Source organism: Dromiciops gliroides, chromosome 5 (assembly GCF_019393635.1).
Source record: "Dromiciops gliroides isolate mDroGli1 chromosome 5, mDroGli1.pri, whole genome shotgun sequence".
NCBI classification, from domain to species: Eukaryota; Metazoa; Chordata; class Mammalia; order Microbiotheria; family Microbiotheriidae; genus Dromiciops; species Dromiciops gliroides.
This window is the reverse complement of record NC_057865.1, coordinates 18748157-18768202: the sequence shown is the minus strand read 5'-3', so window position 1 is coordinate 18768202 and position 20046 is coordinate 18748157. Positions and strand designations below refer to the sequence as shown.

At 44.5% G+C, this 20046-nt stretch overlaps 1 protein-coding gene across 1 annotated transcript in view; it reads right to left on the bottom strand.

The window, feature by feature from the left end:
• The window catches only part of CREB5 (cAMP responsive element binding protein 5), a 420900-nt gene that overhangs the window by 314281 nt on the left and 86573 nt on the right, over nt 1-20046 (bottom strand). Inside the window, exon 4 of the mRNA XM_043965167.1 lies at nt 5837-6003. Coding sequence (XP_043821102.1) covers nt 5837-6003 — 167 coding nt within the window. The remainder of the gene's footprint in view (nt 1-5836; nt 6004-20046) is intronic.

Here is a 20046-nt window from a genome sequence, read left to right as displayed (position 1 = left end):
GTGTATAGATATATAGATATGTAGATAGGTAGATATATTGATATGTAGATAGGTAGATATATAGATATGTAGATATATTGATATGTAGATATGTAGGCATATAGATATGTAGATATATAGATATGTAGATAGGTAGATATGTAGATATATAGATATGTAGATATATTGATATGTAGATATATAGATATGGTGGCTATATAGATATATAGATATGTAGATATGTAGATACGTAGATATATAGATATAGATATGTAGATATGTAGATATATCTACATATCTATAGATATGGTAGCTATATAGATATATAGATATGTAGATATGTAGATATATTGATATGTAGATATGTAGATATATAGATATGTAGATATATATAGATATGTAGATATGTAGATATATCTACATATCTATAGATATGGTGGCTATATAGATATATAGATATGTAGATACGTAGATATATAGATATAGATATGTAGATGTGTAGATATATCTACATATCTATAGATATGGTGGCTAAATAGATATGTAGATATGTAGATATAAAGCTATGTAGATATATAGATATGTAAATATGTAGAGATATAGAGATATATAGATATGTAGATATATAGATATATATACACACACACTATAGAACCAATTTTTAGGCTTAGTAGCAGTAGTATTGGCTGTGGCAATTCATTTTCCCAGCCCCCTTATAGACATGGACAGTGAGAAGTTTAGCCTTGGACTGAAAGAGCTGCTTCGGGCACAGGTACAATCATGGGGATTCCAAATGGAATCTCTGCAGAGTTCACTAAGATGAGAACTCAGTCAAAAACACCCTGAATGTGTTCTTGATCTCCCTGCACAGTCCCATGTGTACGGTCCTCCCCAGGGTTTTCTTCACTGTTCTCTCAAAGAAGCATCAGCTGCATTTGCTCATTCATCTCCCAGAGGAGGGGCAAGGCTGTGTCTGAGAAATCTAGGCCACCTACTCAGCCCATTACTTGGCAAAAGCGGCAAGGCCACGTCTCTGGACACTCGCTGCCCCTACATAACCAACTCTAAGCTCTGAGAACAAATAGGAGTCATGTGTCTACGTGAGCGAGAGGCTGGTGGCTGTTAACTAATGGTCATCTAAGTAATGAGGACAAATCAGGAGTCTGAACCTCCTATTTTGACATGACCACCAATCCAAATGAACATTAACTACCACGACTGGTGGGAGCCGGGGCACCATATGAAAACAATTCAACTGACAAGCAGCCCAATTGTCAACCAATTGCCCAGTGGCCACTAGAAAACCATAGGCAGCCAATCTATCAATCTTGACATTTGGGGACAGAGAGGGGGTGCAGTTAGATAGAGCCCTGAGCCTGGAGTCAGGAAGATCTGAGTTCAAATCTGACCTCAGACACCTGTAAGTGTGTGACCCTGAGCAAGTCATATAATGTCTATTTGTCTCGGTTAAGATCGGGTTAAGAATAGACCGTACCCCCGGGAGTGTTGTGAAGATCAAATGAGATGCTATCTATAAAGCACTTGCTTAGCCCAGTATAACATAGAATATATAACATAGTATAGGTGGCTGTATAAATCTTAGCTATAATAATAATTTTATAATAATAGTGTCAGATTAGTACCCATAATATAAACAGTTCAGACATTATACATAATAAAATTATATACATATATGTAAATATGTAATAGAATCAACATAATTATATATTTTGTTATATTTATATGTAATTATGTGTGGTATTACATATCATATAACATGACGAATATAATAATCTTGTTATTTTAATTGTTATCATTATTATAACCACTAACTTGCCTAAGTACCAGCTACCAGGAAAAAGAAAGAGAGAATGATAAGCTATCCTTCCTTGCCTCCACTGACCTGATCTGAACAATGAGAGAGGAGTTAAGTTATCCTAGATTACACCGGCAGCAAGCAGCAAAGCTGAGATTTGAATCTAGATCCTTGAGCTCCATCTTGGTTTAGAGCTGACCTGGCTGCATATATTTTTGTTTTATTTTATTTTATGTTTTGTTTTCATTTTATTCGTCCCTTCATTTATTTCTCATGTGTTTTTAACCAACACCCCCTTCTGTACCCCCTTCTGTCCCACTTTTCTCCCCCTTCTTTTTTCTGTGGTACCACTCTCTCAACACTGCACCGAAGAGCACAATTGGCCAAAGGTGCCCTGCCTGGCCCCAGAGCTGGCACGGGCACTTACTAGTTGGAGGATCCCTCCCACGCTCCAGAGCTATTTCTCAGTCTTACTCTAGACAGCCTGACCACATAAATACAGCTAGGGTATTCATACCAGCCTGCACACTGATGTCGGTGAGAACACCCCTGCTTGCTCTGCCCTGGGCCCAGAAGGCTGGAGAAGTGATGGGTATGAGCCAGGTCCCCCAGGCATCTTTGACTATTAGAACTAGGGTGTTCTGCCTTTCACCCCCATCCGGGGCTGGTTTGGCTTGGGGCCTGCTCAGTAGCCATGCTCATGGGAGGCCCACGAGCAACGTCTCTGTAACTGTCCCAGCAAGCCTCCCCTTTGGACAGGGACATCTAATCACACTTTCCAGGCCTTCATTCAATATCACTCCTTTCTCTTTCAAGCCTCCCTAAGCCCCCATAGAGAAGGGGAGAAATGGTGAAGCAGGGTAGACACCAGAATCAGGGGGCTGGGGAAGACTGGGGCGGCGGAGGAGGGGCAGGAGAAAGGGAGATGAGCTCTGGCCCCAAATCCCAGCTGTGCCCACGCCCCTCGGCTGCAGCAATGAGCCGTGCGTGGGCACAGGTGGATGCCAGGCTCCGTGGCTGGATTACAGCTCTGAGTCTTGGGCTTGAATGGAGACTTTCATTGCTGTTTGCTGTTTTTGTTGGCTGGTCGCCATTGCAAACATTTGCAGGTGGCTTGGCCAGATTTTGACACTTGAATATTTGAGGTTGTGATAAAAATCAGAATATTACTACAATATGGGTTCTGTGCAGTCTTACAAAAAAAATAAAATAAAAAAGCTATCTGCAGTTTCAAATGCTCATTTAAAGACACAGTCTCTAGAGGAAACTCATGTTTTAAAATAAGTGCTCATTTCCTTTTTGCTGGGGAAATAAAGGCAGCAAAGTCATCCCTGTGGGTTGTTTTTTGTTGTTTTTTTCCCCTCCAAACCACCTAGATCTCAATATTGACTCCACTGGTGAAATGAGGTGTGCTACTCCCAACTGATCCCCAGTGGCCATTCCAACCAGGTTTGGGAACAGGTCAAGCACTAATCAAGGGTAATGACAGCGTGTCTCCCTCAGAATCTGCGCCCAAGGCTCTGAAGGACATAGCCTGAAGAAAGAAGGGACCACATCCATTCAGGCTTGGCAGGGAGACAGAATCCCCAAAGCAGCAATTATGTCCTAGGATGTGCCAGGGAAGAAACACAACACCCCGGGGACCAGGAGCAAACTGCAAGACAGGCCTGGTCAGGAGGTCACGTAATCTCAGGAGCAAAGCCACTCACTTAGGGAGAAGAGGCTTACACATGCCTCCCAGAGACCCACAATAACAACAGACCTCCAAGTTTGGCCTCTCAGGGCCCAGTTCTCAGCAACATCCCATCCAGTCCAGAGCAGGCTGCTGTCCTTTGAAAGACTGAGCCTGTGCTTAGCCTGAGCTGCTCAAGCTATGCAGCAACAATAGCTGAGGGTCTCTCGGGGTGTTGGGGGTGCATAGCAGGAGACCTGGGGGGGCCGGGGGTGGGGCACAAGAATGTCAGTAAAATGGCTTGTAAACTCCAGCACAATTTACGTTTCTTTTCTTTCCCCCCCTGGAAGGAAAAATAAAATAATTATAATGACTTGACATAAGTCGGACTTGTTTCTCCATGGGCCCAGCCACTACGGGAAACAGTCACTTGAGATGGAGGCGTTTGCCCGCCTTTAATGAGCGCACCCCACCCTGGAAGGATTACAGGTTCTTGCCTTGGCTCCCAAAGCTTTTATGGGAGAAAAGACATCTTTAACGGGAGAAGCATTTGCTCATTCGGCCTCGCGGCCTCTCCTAACAAAGCCAGGCATTCAGCCGGACAGTCTCATTTTCTGGATGCTCAATGGAAACTCCAGGGTACCCCTGGCCAATGGGTGGGTAGTCATTAACTACGGCGCTTTGCCTTCCCTCACGAGTCACAACATATTCGTCCCGACGGATGGATGCCAAGGACAAAGGCTCATCCTCCCAGAATGGGAGAAATATGGGGTTGTGAGGTTGTGCCCCTGTGAGGAGGGGTCGCCCTGGAAACATCGGGGGATGAGGGCGAGGCACAGCACCGGCAAATGAGGTGGCGGCGGCCCCTCGCTCTCTATTCAGCAAACCCGCCTGATCTGGTATAGCCCCATGATACCAATCTGCCTTTCACCATCTTACCAGAGGGTTCTGGGAAATAGTATTCATCATTCTCCATACATAGTGATATTAGCAAACTGCCAAGTTTGGGATTCTTCATGTATGTGTTTTTCTTCTTAAGAATTCAAGTAAGGCTATGAACTTAGAGGGACCGATACTATGCAGAGAGTGGGTGACGTCTGACCCTGCTCTCCCCCCAAACACAGGTAGTATAGAATAATACCCTGAGGTACTGAGGAGTGGGGAGGGAAATGTTTGTACTCCTGGACGCATTACATATCCAAAGTAAAATCTAAAGCAAAACAAAACAAAAATTCGAGGGCATTTAAATCTCTTAACCTACAACTCCCAAACTCTTAAATCTTTTTAATGTTCCTATCCAAGTGGGATAGGAAAGAAGAGCCTGTTACCACCGTCCTTCAGAATGAGAAATGGAGGCACTGAGAGGTTAAATCGGCATATTGGCAAGGAGTGCAGTTCAGCCCAGACATAGGTGTGTATGGGGTCATCAGTCAGGGTAGTAGGGCGGGTGGGTCCAGAGGTGGGGAGGATGAATGTCACAAGGCAGAGAGAACACCGGGCTGCCCAGCGTAGGATCCAAAGTCAGGCCCGCCATCTCCTACGCCTTCCTTCATGGATGGCTGCTCCAAGGGGTGAGATGCCACAAACAACACAACACAGTCATGGTGAGTCAGTGGGAGAGCTGGCACTGGAATCCAGACTTTCTCCATCCCCACCCAGCAGGTTTGGCCATTTCGCTGGGTCATCTCCCTGGGGTATCGTCAATCCATATTACACTCTCTCAGCCCTACCCTTTTGTGACAGCCCCGTTTTCTAAACATCCTACAGGTCACTGAGTCTCATGAGGCTCCAAGCTCTGCGCCCCCTTCTACCACTTTATAAAAAAAGTGTTTCAGGACGCCTGAGAAAGGTAAATGATATTTTGTTTCTCTCTGTCCATTCCCCAAAGGATCAGGATATCAGGAGAGATGTGTCCTACCTTCCCAGAGAAGCTGGCCGAGATAAGGAAGCTGTAACAATGGCACAAGACCAGGGAACAAAGAGATCTGAGGGGCCTCCCTGGGGGTGGCTGGATGTGGGTGGGAGGGTTGTACGGGTGCCATTATGATGCATCAACACTCAGTTGTCTGGAATGGTGAATCCGTACATTTCTCTTTAACCTCAGAGAAATCGTGTGCCAGACTGATTTCTTATAAAATCCGGGAATACATATAACATCGACAAAAGCATCACTTTATTACCAGTCCCCTGCTTGGCAATATCTCTCTGTGACCAAAACAGCTTTAACTCTCTTGAATAGAATTAAAACTTCAGTCAGGGCCTGCCCGAGGAGTTGGACAAAGAATGCCATGAGCATTTACCCCCAATGAAGGCCCTGACCAAAATCAACATGAAGACCCATGTGGAGTTGCCCTCCAAGCTCTCCTTACCCGATCTGTCGGTTTGTGGAAGGTGCTTGCGTGATCACAGAGCTGGACTGGGGGGAGGGCATGGCCTGTTGAATCACAACGCTGGTGTCATGGTTGGGCATCCGAGTGGTGCCCAGCTGATGAGGCCCCGCCATCGCTCCGCCAACTGCATTGTGCATTGGGATAGTCTGCTCAGAGAAGGAGAGGAAGAAGGAGGGAAATTAATGTTTCATTCTGTGCTCATGGTCTCCAGGGCCAAAATTAGGACTCTCACAGTGTCCCCCAGATAGAGTTATCAAAATTGAGCCAGTACATCTTATTAGCACTACCCATTTGGGTCAGGATGAAATACAACTGGTTTCACTGACAGTAGGAAACATATGGAAAATACCTGGAAGTTTGTTAATCGCTTTGCTGCCACACTGACATGAGATTTATATCAGAGACATCTAGTACACACGTCTCTGACTTGGCATGATAAATACCGCATTGGAAAGTGAGTTTCTTGTGGCAAGCTCCCAGCTCTATGATTTAATGGGTTGGCCAATCCATCAAACCTGCAGCCAGCTTTGAAGGACAAGCACGCTGGCCTGTCCGTGTTCTCTGTCCAGCCCACAGAGAGCACGGATGGCATTTCATGAAACTGACACCTCTCTGGGTCACAGGATGGCGCGGTTATGTAATGAGGCCCAAGAGCCCGGAGAAGGTGGATGATGGATACCTAATAAGGTGCGGGTACTGTCTAAGAGCTACACAGATCCAGCCACACCACCTTAGGCTTTCCAACTACAAAGATCTAAGTCATGTAAAGCCCTCATGTCAGAGATCAAATCTGGAAGGAACTGTGAGGTCAACTAATCCAATCCCCTCACTTTACAGATGAGGAAACAGGCCAAGAGAAATGAAAGCCTTCGCTAAGTGGATGGAGTTGGAATCTGACTCCAGACTGAGTGCACTTCCTGTTGCATTCCTCTGTCCCCTTCATGTGCAAAGTTTTACATTTATTTTGAACAAACCCTTGGTCAGTCAACCTCCCCCCAAATCATTTTATGACACCTTTTCATTATGGGGAAATAATCCCAGGCTCTGTGGGGCCATGTTGGTGGAGCACAAGCTTCTGCCAAGCTAGAAAAGCTGTGAGGACATAGTTTCTCATAGTTCCTATTGCTGAACTTGGTTAGGCAGGTCCTGAGACCACATAGAGAAGCCACCGGACTGGCCACGGGAGGAGGAATTTTGCAGGCTCAGCAAGTAGAGAAGGACGGCAAGCAGAAATAATGGGTACAGTAGCCCCATGGTTAGAATTAAGGACATTTGGAGGGTTGAAGTAAGAGCCCCCAAGCATGATGAAGTGTGGGGCGTTTATTTGGAATTAAGGGATTGGGAGAAAAGAGACTTTGTCTGTATTGAGGCCAAGTAGGCAGAGAAATTCTAATTTTTTTTTTTTTTTGGTGAGGCAATTGGGGTTAAGTGACTTGCCCAGGGTCACACAGCTAATAAGTGTCAAGTATCTGAAGGCAGATTTGAACTTAGGTCCTCCTGACTCCAGGGCTGGTGCTCTATCCACTGCACAACCTAGCTGCCCTGAGAGAGAAATTCTCAAGAAAATCTTGGGGTAGAAAGTTGATTATTATTGTTTGTTTGTAGTCCAGAAAACAAGTCACATCAATGAGCAATCTATTCTGGTCACCCTATGTGTCAGCAATAGGCTAAACATTGGACAATTTGTAAGTAGAGCAGTATCCAGCTTTCTTTAGCAAAGATACTGTAATATAGTGGAAAGAGACAGTTCTGGCACCTTGGTTCAAATCCTCATTCTGCAACTTATTGCCCATGTGGCCTTGAAGAAGTCATTTTACTTCCCAATGCTTCAGTTTCCCCATATGTAAAATGAAGTATTTGGCTAAAACGGCTCCTGAAAACACTGCCAGCCCTATAGTTATAACTTGTAATCTTATGACCTCTGATCCTTTCCTCCCTTTGGTTATAATAGGTCTCCTTAGCCTGGATCTATGAACTTGGTTTTTTAAAAATCTATTTTTTAACTGTTTCAATAGAATCTATTTTCTATGTATATTTTATTCTATGCTTTTAAAAGCATTCTTTTGAGGAAGGGTCCCAAAGCTTTACTGGACTGACTGCCCAACAGATCTCCTCCTGTGTCTCTCTGTCTCTCCCTGTCTCTTTCTCCAGATAAGGATACTGAGGTTCAGAGGGATTAGGTGCTTGGTCTGAGGTCACAGGACTAGCAAGTGGCCAGGTCAGGATTTGAACCCAAGCCTGCTAACTCTACAAACTACACTATATCCATTATAGTCTATGGCAGTCCATGTCAAGGTTAAGCCAATGGGGACTGAGAAAACTGTGTGTATGTGTGGTGGGAAGCAGTTTGATAAGGCAGTGGGGGGGGGGGAGATGGAGGGAATGGTGCGTCATTACCAATTTGCTAGTGGGGGAAAAGATCTGCCAGAACACTTTAAGGCTTAGCACAGAGGAAAGCCAGTGTTACTCCCCAGGAGGACGAGAGCTGGTTCAGCTCTGCTCTGCAGCAGAGAGCAGGGATTTCCTGCACTGCGTGTTAAGTGATGGTGAGAACATGCGTGCTCTTTGGGGTGCCGGTGTCCATCACGTTGCACCTTTCCCAAGGTTTCTGATTTCTCAAGGCTGACTGCCTGGGCTGTCAGGAGGCCAGATGGAAACTGGGTACCTGGCTTAAATTGTGGGCTGAGCAGGGTGTGTGTGGGGGGGGGGCGGTGCACGTGCACGTGCGCGTGTCTATGCGTGGGTGCGGGTGTTCACACACACAGCCCAAAGGCTCCCTCTAGGACTGTTTGAAGCATCCCCAGGCTGAGAAGAGCCAAGGGGGCTGTTGCGATGGGTTAAGAGGAAAGACATGAAGAAGAGAAACAAAGTGTTTTCGCTGTTTTGGTGCCGCCGAGATCATGAAGAAAAATGACTGAAGATAAAGATAAAGAAACACTTGAGGGGCAGCTAGGTGGCACAGTGGATAGAGTACCGACCCTGGATTCAGGAGGACCTGAGTTCAAATCTGACCTCAGCCATTTGACACTTACTAGCTGTGTGACCCTGGGCAAGTCACTTAACCCCAATTGCCTCACCAAAAAAAAAAAAAAAAAAAGAGCTAGAGAAGGAAATGGCAAACCGCCCCAGTATCTTTTCCAAGAAAACCCGAAAATGGGGTCCCAAAGAGTCAAGAGTTAGTTGTGACCTAAATGAAAGAATGACCGCCTTTGGACAGGCTGTTTCTTCCAATAGTGTGTAAGCTTTTCAAGGATGGGACAAAAGTCACAGAGGAGTTTCAATAGTTAATAACTCCTTTACTTTTGGTTTTTAATTTACAGTACCATAGCATCATATATAGTATATAGGAAATAAATAAAAATAATGATCAAAAAGTTATTAAAACATCAGACCCCTTTGTGACTTTTGGCCCACTCTGCATAGGTACCCCAGCATCTAGTACTTACACTTAATAGGCTCTTAAACAAATGACTGGTGATCAATTGAGTCATCAATCGATCAGCTGACAAGCAATTATTAAGCACCTACTGAAGATACAAAGACAAAAATGGAACCATCTCTAATACCTGGGCAGAACCATGGAAGTAGAAGCTTCTACTCTTTCTAGCAATGTAGTTTATGGCTCTGACCAAGGGCAGAGGAAAGGCTACCTGAGCTGCTGAGGTTGGCCCCGGCTAGGTTCTTTAGTTCCCTGATGTGTACCAGCAGCACAGAGATGACATCAGAACCCAGAGTTCCAGGGTTCCCAGCCATCCTCCCTCTTCCCCCTTCACATACAATTTGCCTTTTTCACCACAGAGGCAAGAAACCATTAAAAATAGATATTTCTCAGCAGAATAAACAGGAGCACTGGAGGCAAAGCCCTGTCATTTCCTTCATAACAAAGACACTCTTCTTTCTAAAATAGCATGTTATAACTTGAATGTGAAACTGTCCCTCAAGTTCAAATTTACTCTCTTTTCAGCTCACAATCTGTCTGCACAGGTAAGAATGGTGATATTTCACCTCCAGCTCAACAAACCATTTTTACATAGTGGAAAAAAACACAGGATTCAGCATCAGGGGCCCTGAGTTTGAATCTCACCTCTGCTCCTTACTACCCACACAGCCTTGGGGAAGTCATTTAGCCAACCTATTCTGAGTCTGTTAAAAGAAGAGGTTGGACTAGAGGATTGAATGAAGTTTTTATTTAGTGCTGACTGTATGCAAAGCACCGTACTAGACACTGGGGCTATAAATAGACAAGTCAGCCAATTCCTGCCCCCCAGGGACTCACATTATTGGGGAGAAACATCAGGCTTCAGCGGCAAGTCAAAGGAAGGCCTCAAGGGCCAAAGGACATGGCCAACCCTCTGCAATGCCACATCTACTGACTAAATCAGCTTCTTTTCTGATGTCGGACCATTGGACAAGCCAATGACTTTAGGGACCAGAGCTTTCTTTTCTCCATCTTCAGTAGCTGTCCCGCAACCCATGTAGGGGTTGGTCTGGGCTGCCTCTCCACTGAAGCCACTTCCCAGGAAGACGGCCCAAGGACAGGACACTGGGTTGAAAACCCTACTATTCCCCAGGCTCCTAGGGGTCAGGGTCCTGGGCTGTCTCCACCAGGGTCTGATGTCTGAATCTTGCCCCAGGCACTTACTGGCTGTGTGACCCCAGGCAAATCTGTAGGGCTCATTTTGCTCATCTGTAAAAGGGGGAGGGGGTTGGTCCTCATGACTCCAAATCTATAATCCTATGAATTTCCAGCATAGAAAACCACAGGGAAGGAAGAAGGAAGATGAGTGGGAGTCAGGGACTTGGGTTTGAATCTTGGCTCTGGCACTAACACACTTGGGCTAGTCATCCGACCTCATTTTTCTTTAAAGAGTACTTATGAAGAATAGGTTTTCTCAAAGGTCCTTCCTGAGTCCAAAAGTAAATCAGGATTCTCATGGGCTCACAGATTGTTAAAATAGGGGAAGACCTTCAAGAGGAGCTGGTCTCTTCATTTTACAAATGAGGAAACTGAGGCCCACAAAAGATAAGTCTAAATTCATGCTGTTAGGAAAGGGACAGAGATGGGACTCACTTCCAGGCCTCACCTTCCCAATCTGAAATTCTGAGATGTGATGATATGATGCTGGCCTCTCTCACCCCTACCCCAACCAAAGCTTGTTTCAGAATACCAGACAAGTGCATTTATGGGGTGTGTTGTCATTAAAAAAAAAATCCAGTACTACAGAGAATAATGTAAGTTCTTTGAAGATAGTGTTCGTCTCACTCTTTTGTCTCTACATGTGTCTCCGAACACAGTGCCGGCTTAACAAATACCTGTGGAACTGAACTGGAGGCATTAGTTTATATCTCTTTCCTACCTAGAGTTTCGTGACATCCTAGTAAAGTCTCTCTTTTGTAGAAAGAGAGAATGTGGAGTTGAGGTGGAGGGGAGAGAGAAAGTAGGAGAAGGGAAGAAGTGAGAGAGGAAGGGGGGAAAAGGAGGAAGGGAGAAAGGAAGGAGGGAGGGAGTATTCTCGACTAGGGCTATTGGTCCATGAATTATTTTTCCTCCTTTCCCATTTCATGGTTCATTCGTTTATGGCAAACACTTGCTCAGAATGCAATAAAAAAAATGGCTTATCTTTATCTGGAGATAAAACTCATTACAAAAGCACAGACAACAAACAAACCAAGTTTAAAGAGAGCAGGAAATCGCCAAGGGTAAAAAAAAAATCAGCGTGCCAAAGATCAGGGAGGCAGGGCCAGGGGAGGAAGCATAAAAAGAATAATTTCACCATGTCCCGGCACCAACAACCTTGAAGGAAACTGCAGCGCTCCGCCCAAGCGGGTCACTCTTTAGTGGGGTCAGTGAGCCAGACAAGGACCCAATTTTTCATGATTCTATTCCATGAGTCTGTGTCCACACACCAGGGCCCTTCTCCTCTCTACAATCTTCCATGTTTCCTCGACTTCTCCTGCCTCCACTCTGCTCTTCAATCTCCCTTTCCAGCTGTGAACACTGTTCTTCCCATCAGCCTCCTTGGCTGATTTTACCCGATTATTTTTTACCAGATTAATTTGTAAATTTTTACCCAGATTCTTTTTTTACCAAAAACTATTTTTACAAAACTCCCCTATTTTATCAGACTAATAAATATGGTGGAAATGTTGGTACAATCAAATAGATTTGTGCCTCAAATGTAGTGCTTGATGGATACATGCCAAGCCTAGATTGAGATCTCTAAAGCACACCATTAAATAAGGTGCTAATATTCTGTTCAACACACTAATCGATGACATACAATACTCATTTATGAAGTGTTTAAGGTATATGCCAGGTACTGTGCTAGTAAGTGCTGGACTTGAGGTTGTTTAGGGGAAAGAAGAGAAGATTTGGGAATTCAAGGTCGGGGCAGTGGGAAAGGATTAAATTTGGACTCACAAAATCAAAGGAGTTCAGAGAGGGACAGACCTCAGGGACGAGATCATCTAACCCATACATAGACAACATTCTTTCTACAAAAATCTGAGTGAGAGGCTCTGGGTCTCACTACCTCTTCTGACTCGAGCTACCTGTCTACTGTTCAGTGAATCCTTTGCCTCAGTCTCCTTATCTGTAACATAAGGTCATTGGGGCAAAGTGACCTTCCAGCTCTGCTTTAAACCCTGTTATACCATATTTTATCAAGTGCAGCTAGAAGAGGAGTGAAGTAAAACAAGTAGATAGATGTTACCTGGAGGCTGATTTTGGCTTAATACAACAAGAAAATGTCTGTTCAGAAATGGCATTAGTGGTCTTAAGAGGTAGTGAGTTCTGTGTGACTGGAGTGTCTGAGGCTGGATGACCATCTGTTGGGGCTTGTAAAAGCCTTTCTAGCCATGGGTGGGAAGCTGGATGAGATGAACATTGAGATCCTAACACATGGTTTCTGCTTTGGTCAAATTCTCTCTAAATGGTTTGAACTGGATGGCGATATACTTGTGACCACCGAGTATAAGAAAATGAACACCCAGTCAGCTTCAGGCCCTCATCCAGAAATTTGTGTATTTGACATCTCTTCAAGCCCTACCTAGCTTCCTGAGTGCCTCCCACACATCACCTCCAAAGATGACTCCCAAGGATGCAAAGTGAACCCCAATCCAACTGACATCTCTGAAGAATCCTTATACCTTTGATAAAGAAGGTAAGAAAAATCTATCTTTCATTCATCTCTAAACCACCTGGTTCAGAAGGGTCATAAATTTCCATTGGCTTCTTCCCATCTTCTCTTCCCACAATCCTTCTGTTTTTATGATAGTTCCAAAACATGAAGGGTGTGCACTCAACGAGAAGAAGGAGAATAAATAAGTCTTGATTGCATGCTGAGGAAGATGTGATGAAGGATGGTAATTGTCATTCTGCATGCATGGACATGGAATGTATTATGCAAAAAACCCATATGTACATGAACATATAGACAGATATTTTGACTATAATTTGGGGGTGTGGGAATGAAAAAAGAAGAAAAGTGGACCACAGATGAAAGTGAAGACTCAGGGCATACCAGCAAAATAAATTTGATTCCCACAGGGTGCCCGAGTACTATCTTCCAATCTAAACTTCTTCTAATCACTGAGGAGTAGAAAAGAGATGGATTTCCCAATGAAGAGGCAGGGTCAGCCTGACACTCATTTACAAGCAGGATTGTGCAACCTTGGAGCTGTCTGCATCTAAATGATGCTTGGGAAGCTATGGAGAATTTTAAATCTTCCCAGATGCAAACATCTATAAACTGGATGTGAACAATATTTAAACTATTCTAAGTAAAAGGAAGGACAAAATCTAAGGGCACTCACTGTCTTCTCAGGTAGAAGTGTTTTGGGGGAGGTGATCAAAAGGAAATAGTGAACAGGAACAAAGGACATTAGAACTGATTCTGGAGTGACAGGACATGGGTTGTTCAAATCCCACTCCTGACACTATCTCTGTGACCTTGGGCTGGTCATCAATGTCCTTGGCCTTTATTTTCTTCATGGTTAGACTAGAAAATCCCTTTCAGTTCTGGGTCTATGATCCTGGTGACTCCCTTGAAGGGATGCAAGCTTTACATGAGAAGCTATCTTACCCTCTTGTTTTTCTTTGCATGTCCCCCCTACTCTCATACCTAGAGACACGCCTTACATATATGGACCACTCAAATATCTTTTGAAGTCCAGTTCTAGCTAAAGCTGCACGAAGTAGAAGATTCTATAGATGAGGACTTGCTGCAACAGGGTTAGTTATATATGGAGAGGGGAAGGGGAGGCATAAACTACCCCCACGTCTGTCAGTCCCCAACCTCCCTCAGCACAAAGACATGAAAAGACCTAGGAAAGGCATTATTTTTGTGCTGGAAGAGACCTTCGAGGTCATCTTGTCCTAAGCTTTTGTTTTAAAGATGAGGGAAACTGAGGCCCAGGAAGGCTGAATGATCACAGGCACAGAGCTGGTTATAAAGAGACAGCATTGGAACCAGGGTCTCTGACCACAGAGTCACTGCTCTTTTCGCTATAGCCATCTACCTTCGAAAGTCCCAGAATTGACTGTCAACACTTAAGACCTGGTGCCCTGGACCTGAGTGTCTCTAGAATGACCCAGTGCTTTCCCGAAATGTGGAGCTAGAAGGGGGAGCCTTGATCAAAGTTTATTCTTCTGTGTGTCAACTCCTTATCCCTTTAACCCCCAGGCTTGGGATTGCTGCCAACAGGAAAGGTGACAACCCTATTTGTACTCAGCTTTGTTGTGAAAATAATTTCCTTTGTTGTAAATGGGATGGACAGGGGACAAAAAACATCCCAAGTTATCATATTCCCCTCATGGGTACTTTAAAAGATGATTAATTGGGACTATGCTGTGATCTCAAGAAAAGTATTCCTATTCCACCCACTTGGGGTCCCATGTCATCACCACTAACTTCACACCTTTAAAGGCCTGGGAATGTGCTCTTAATTCATTTTGGAATGATTGATTCTGAGCCCTAGGAAAGGGTCCTCGGCTTTAAGATCATGTTGCCTACACATGCATTTCTAGACAGGTTTACAATGAGCAGGAGAGATTAGGATTAGGGAGGGAGGATTGTGGGTTTTCTCTCCTTCCTCAAAGCAGTTTGGTGAAATTTTTAAAAATCAACATCCTTCTCTTTCTCTACAAGGCCATTTGCCCTTGACACGAAGAGCTTTGAAAATGGCTCTAGCTTTGAAATTTGACATAAAGGACACTTTGCGGAAAACTTAAAACACACACATACATACATACATATACACACATACAATCTCTCCTTTACTTTGGAATAGAGCTTTGCCATCATGGTGAACTTTCAGAACAGGGACATGGCTGTGAATTGGGGAAAAGGAAGCCACAGTAACATGCCTGGAGACCACGATAACATTCAGTTAACCTACACCAATATGGCGCTAGTTTGGTTAAAGGGAGCCAATCTTCCCTGAGGGTGAGAATACATCTTTGAGTCTATAGAGTAACAGAGTAGCACATCTTCCTGGGCTCATTACCCATCCTCCACCCTGTCCCACCCCCAATCTTCTCTGGCTCTTCCTAACATTGTGCTTAAGGCAATGTAGCAATGAACTATTCCCATAACCCTTTTATAGCTATTCATTTAAACCAGCAGTAAAATGAAGAAAAACAATAAACATCTTCTCAGCAGCCACCTTGGACTGTGAGAAACACTCCCCTGGCACCATGGCCAAGGTCCTGCCCATCCCGGCATGTTCAGATTCTGTATGGATTGTGACATTCATGTGTCTTCCTTCTCTTCCCGGAAAGTCTTCTTCCTGGCTCCCTCTCTCCAAAGAAACAGAATCTGCCATCACAGCTTCCTCTAAATCTCATCCTACTGCTCAGGCGAGACGAGACTTGAGGTCCTATAAAGACAGCCACAGCTTCTAGAAGCTTGGGTGAGAGTCCAATTGTTCTCTGCTAAACTCAACTCATATCTGAAGTATTGAACTCAGTTCTGGACACCCCATGATAGCAATGACTTTGAAAACGTGGTACTTAGGAGGAGGAAGCATAGTACAATGGAAAGTGTTCTGACTCTGGAGCTGGAGGACACAGGTTCAAATCCTGCCTCTGCTAGTTACCACCTATGTGACCGTGGGTAAGTCATTGGGTAAAAGTTGGAAAGAGGCAGATTTGAACCTTTCCAGTGATGAAAGCTATCCCCTCTCCCATTGGAACCATTGTAACCGAATCTCCATCACTAGAGGGAGGACTCCAAGCAAAGTTTAGATTGATGACTTGCCAGAGATGCTAGAGAGCTAATCTTGGTTTAGGTATGGGTAGGAGTAGAGGGCCTTTAAGGTTGAGTTCAGCAGGTCAATGTAACTTCTAACGGGGAGATCCTGTGATTTTGGTAAAATTCTATTGAAGAGTTATTAGCCCTTCTCAGGCACTTCGTCTCTTGGATATTTGGGTGTTTCTGCGGCCTCACTGATGTGAGCACCCTCTCCCCGGGTGGAGATGCCACCCATTCATGCCTTCTCAATCTATTCCCTTCACACCCATGTCCTCATGGAAATCTTGCACAGGGATTCACTCAATGGGCAGGGGCTTTCCCCAAGTCTCCTGACATTCTGTGCATATAGGTGACGTTCACAGGTTATCCATCATTTATCTCTCCCTGCTTGTCCTTCTTTCTTGGATATATTTTATGCTACTTCTTTTGAATAATGCCTGCTGATACAGGGCAGTCTGTCCATACCATAATGCATCTCCTCACTGACCTTTGGAAACCGTGGCATTCCATGCTTCACAGACATACAATCCTACTGGAAAGCAATTGGTGTGAAGGTGGGTGTGGCCCTGGGCTTATCGGGCAGTAAAATGCTTTGTCCAAAGCACCAGCGGACCCTGTGTGGTCAGCAATGGTTTTTGCCCTCCTACTAATTACTGAGATAATTTAATTCTTCCTCAATGAAAAGTAGCATACTTCTCAGGAATCTCTCTCAAGAAAGTTAGAGTGGCCATATGCAGAAAAGTAAAAGTTACCTAATGCTCACGGTCATGAAGAGACATCTTTTTGAACAAGGAGATTGTATGCATTGTAACCCAAAACTGGAATGCAGTTGGGGAAGACCATGATAATTTAAATACAGATACATTCTCAAGAGTTGCTCCTTTCCAATGATGGACATTTCATTTCAATTCAACTTTACTATATTCAGTTAAAAATATTTGTTAAAGACCTACTGTGTGCATGGCAGGAAGCTAGGTCATGCAATGGATAGAGTACCAGCGGGCCTGGAGTCAGGAAGACTCATCTTCCTGAGTTCGAATATAGCCTCAGATGCTAACTGGCTGTGTGACCCTGGGCAAGTCACTTAACCCTGTTGGCCTCAGTTTCCTGATCTATAAAATGAGCTGGAGAAGGAAATGGCAAAACATTCCAGTATCTTTGCCAAGAAAACCCCAAATGGGGTCAGGAAAGGTATGAACAACAAGAAGAATGCATTGTCACAATTCACAATTAGTGTCGGCCCCACAGGTTCCTGGGTTTTGACAGATGTCTACCAAGAATAATCTTTGGGGACAATTTATGGTACAATGGATAGAGGGATAGACCGGAATAAGGAAGAACTAAGTTCAAATTCTTCCTCAGAGACTTAGGAGCTATGTGACCTTGGGCAGATCAGTTAAACTTCCCCAGCCTCAGTTTCCTCATCTGTAAGATGGAGCTAATAACACCTACTTCACAGGGTTGGTGTGAGGATCGAATGAGATGATATTTATAAAGCTCTTTGTCAACTTTAAAGAGCTTTATAAATGCCAATTATTAGTCATATTATTGTTATTAATAGTGATGTCATTATGGCCATGCTCACCTATGAACATGAGAAAGACGATTTATCCTTAAATCTTATTTTGAAACCTTTTTCTTCCCTATGCAAAGCACAGTCGGTAATGTGCCGTGACCTACATCTGCCCAGCACGTGTCTTTCCACTGTCCTTTGGGTGATTTGTAACTATGTGCCTTAAGAGATGGGGGGTATTTGGTGATTTACAGCCACCTACCATCCTCAAGAGAATGCTGATGTTAACCCAGAGAGCATCATCATGGATGGGCCCAACAGTTTGGGGTCAGTAAAAGCACTGGAAATTATCCCAAGGGGGATCCAGTCTGGTCTCATCCTGTTGTCTAATTCCGGTCTCACTGCCCATCTGCAGAATCTGGTCTAGATATCCGTCATTAATGCTTCCATGGATCTGTGATCTCACCCATGTGAGCATGCCCTTCAGCGGTACAAATAGCATCCCGGCTGTGCCTCCTCACCACGTGGTACTCTGGGCCACATCTGGCCATGAGTAGGTCACATTGATTTTCTGGGTGTTGGTCTTTTCGTCTGTAAAGGGAAGTCGTTAGACTCCAAATCTAAGAACCGCCCTTCAGTTGATCCCCTGAAGAGGGCACACCCAATTGTCTAGAAGCATCCTTCTGGGTTTGGGGGCATTACATGGGTACCGGTGGAGTAGAGTTTACCCATCTTCCCTCCCCACTGTGCTTCTGATTTTCTAGGTTTCCAGTTACAGTCTCCCCTTGGACCCTCACTCAGTGGCAAGGGCCTCTACCACACTGGCCCCTCCCCCCATTACTGAGCTCCTCCTGGTGCCTTTATTTTAGGGAGCACCCAGGCTGGCCAACCTTGATCCCCCCGACCTCTGCTTCTGGCTCCATGGTACCCGGCTCTCATACAAGTAATGTCATAACTGACAATAACATAAGCCAACTGAAGAGCAACATTGGAACAGTTAGGAGCCTGGACCCTGATCCTTCTTCTAATTCTATTGCACTGTCAGACCTTGGGAATTTGCCTAACATTTCTATTGGGTCTATTTTTCTTTCTGTGATTCCTCTCACATCTATCCTGTTCTTTGAAATTCCCACTTGGTTTTTGTTTTTCAGTTGTATCAGACTCTTCATGACTCCATTTGGAGTTTTCTTGGCAAAGACACTAGTGTGGTTTGTCATTTCCTTCCCCAACTCATTTTACAGATGAAGAAACTGAGGCAAACAGGGTTGAATGACTTGCTTAGGGTGACAAACTATTCAGTGTCTGAGGCTGGATTTGAAGTCAGGGAGGTGAGTCTTCCTCACTCCCGGCCTGGCGCTCTATCCACTGCGCCATCTAGCTGCCAATTTCCACTTACACCATCCTAATTAAAGCCCTCGTTAATTCAGGTCTTGACAATTCCAATCTCCTTTCTCCTGGTTTCCCCTGCTTCTAATCCATGCTTTCAACATGATACTCCATTCTCAAAACAAAGAAAAGGGGGGGGAAAGCTTCAGTGAGTCCCCATTCCTTGCAGAAGTGCACAAGCGACTTTAGTGCACAGGGAGCTCCCCCTCCCCAGAGTTCTTCCAGAAGAGGCTGGATGACCACGTGATGGGAAAGCGATTAAAGAGATTATTTTCAGGTATCGGTTGGACTGGGGTCCTTCCAACTCTGACATTATGGGATTCTGGGATGCCAGGGGCTTCAACAGTATTAATATGCCACATAGCCTGCTGTCTTGTGTGATTGGTTTCCTTGTCTCCCTAAACCAGGCACAGGGTAGAAACAGTGTCTCATCTTTTTTTCTAATTTCCTTAGAGCCTAGTATAAATCATTGTTTTAAAAGTTACTAATTAGCTTCCCTTTATTTTCCTCATCTATGTAATGAGAATAATAAAGCCTCTTATTTTTATGTATCTTAATCATCTCTGTCTCTGTCTCTGTTTCTCTCTCTGTGTCTCTCTATGCCTTTGTCTCTGTCTATGTTTCTGTCTCTGTCTCTGTTTCTCTCTCTCTGTCTCTCTATGCCTTTGTCTCTGTCTCTGTGTCTCTGTCTGTCTCTCTGTGTTTCTCTCTCTCTCTCTCTCTCTCTGTCTGTCTCTCTGTGTTTCTCTCTCTCTCTCTCTCTCTCTCTCTCTCTCCTTCCCTCCCTCCTTCCTTCCCTCCCTCCCTCATTTTTGGCCAGACCTGTCATTTCATCATTGTAAGGATCTCCTAGTGGTGAAAGTCTCTCCACCACCACAGCTCTGCATCTTCTGCATCTCTTTATACCCTTTTAGGGTTGCCTCAGGGGTCTATCCATTGTGACAGCCTCTACACATTGGAAGAAGACATGAATCCAGGATTTCTTGACCCTAAGGCCAGTTCCTAAAACATTATTTCATGCCATCTCTTGTCTTCCT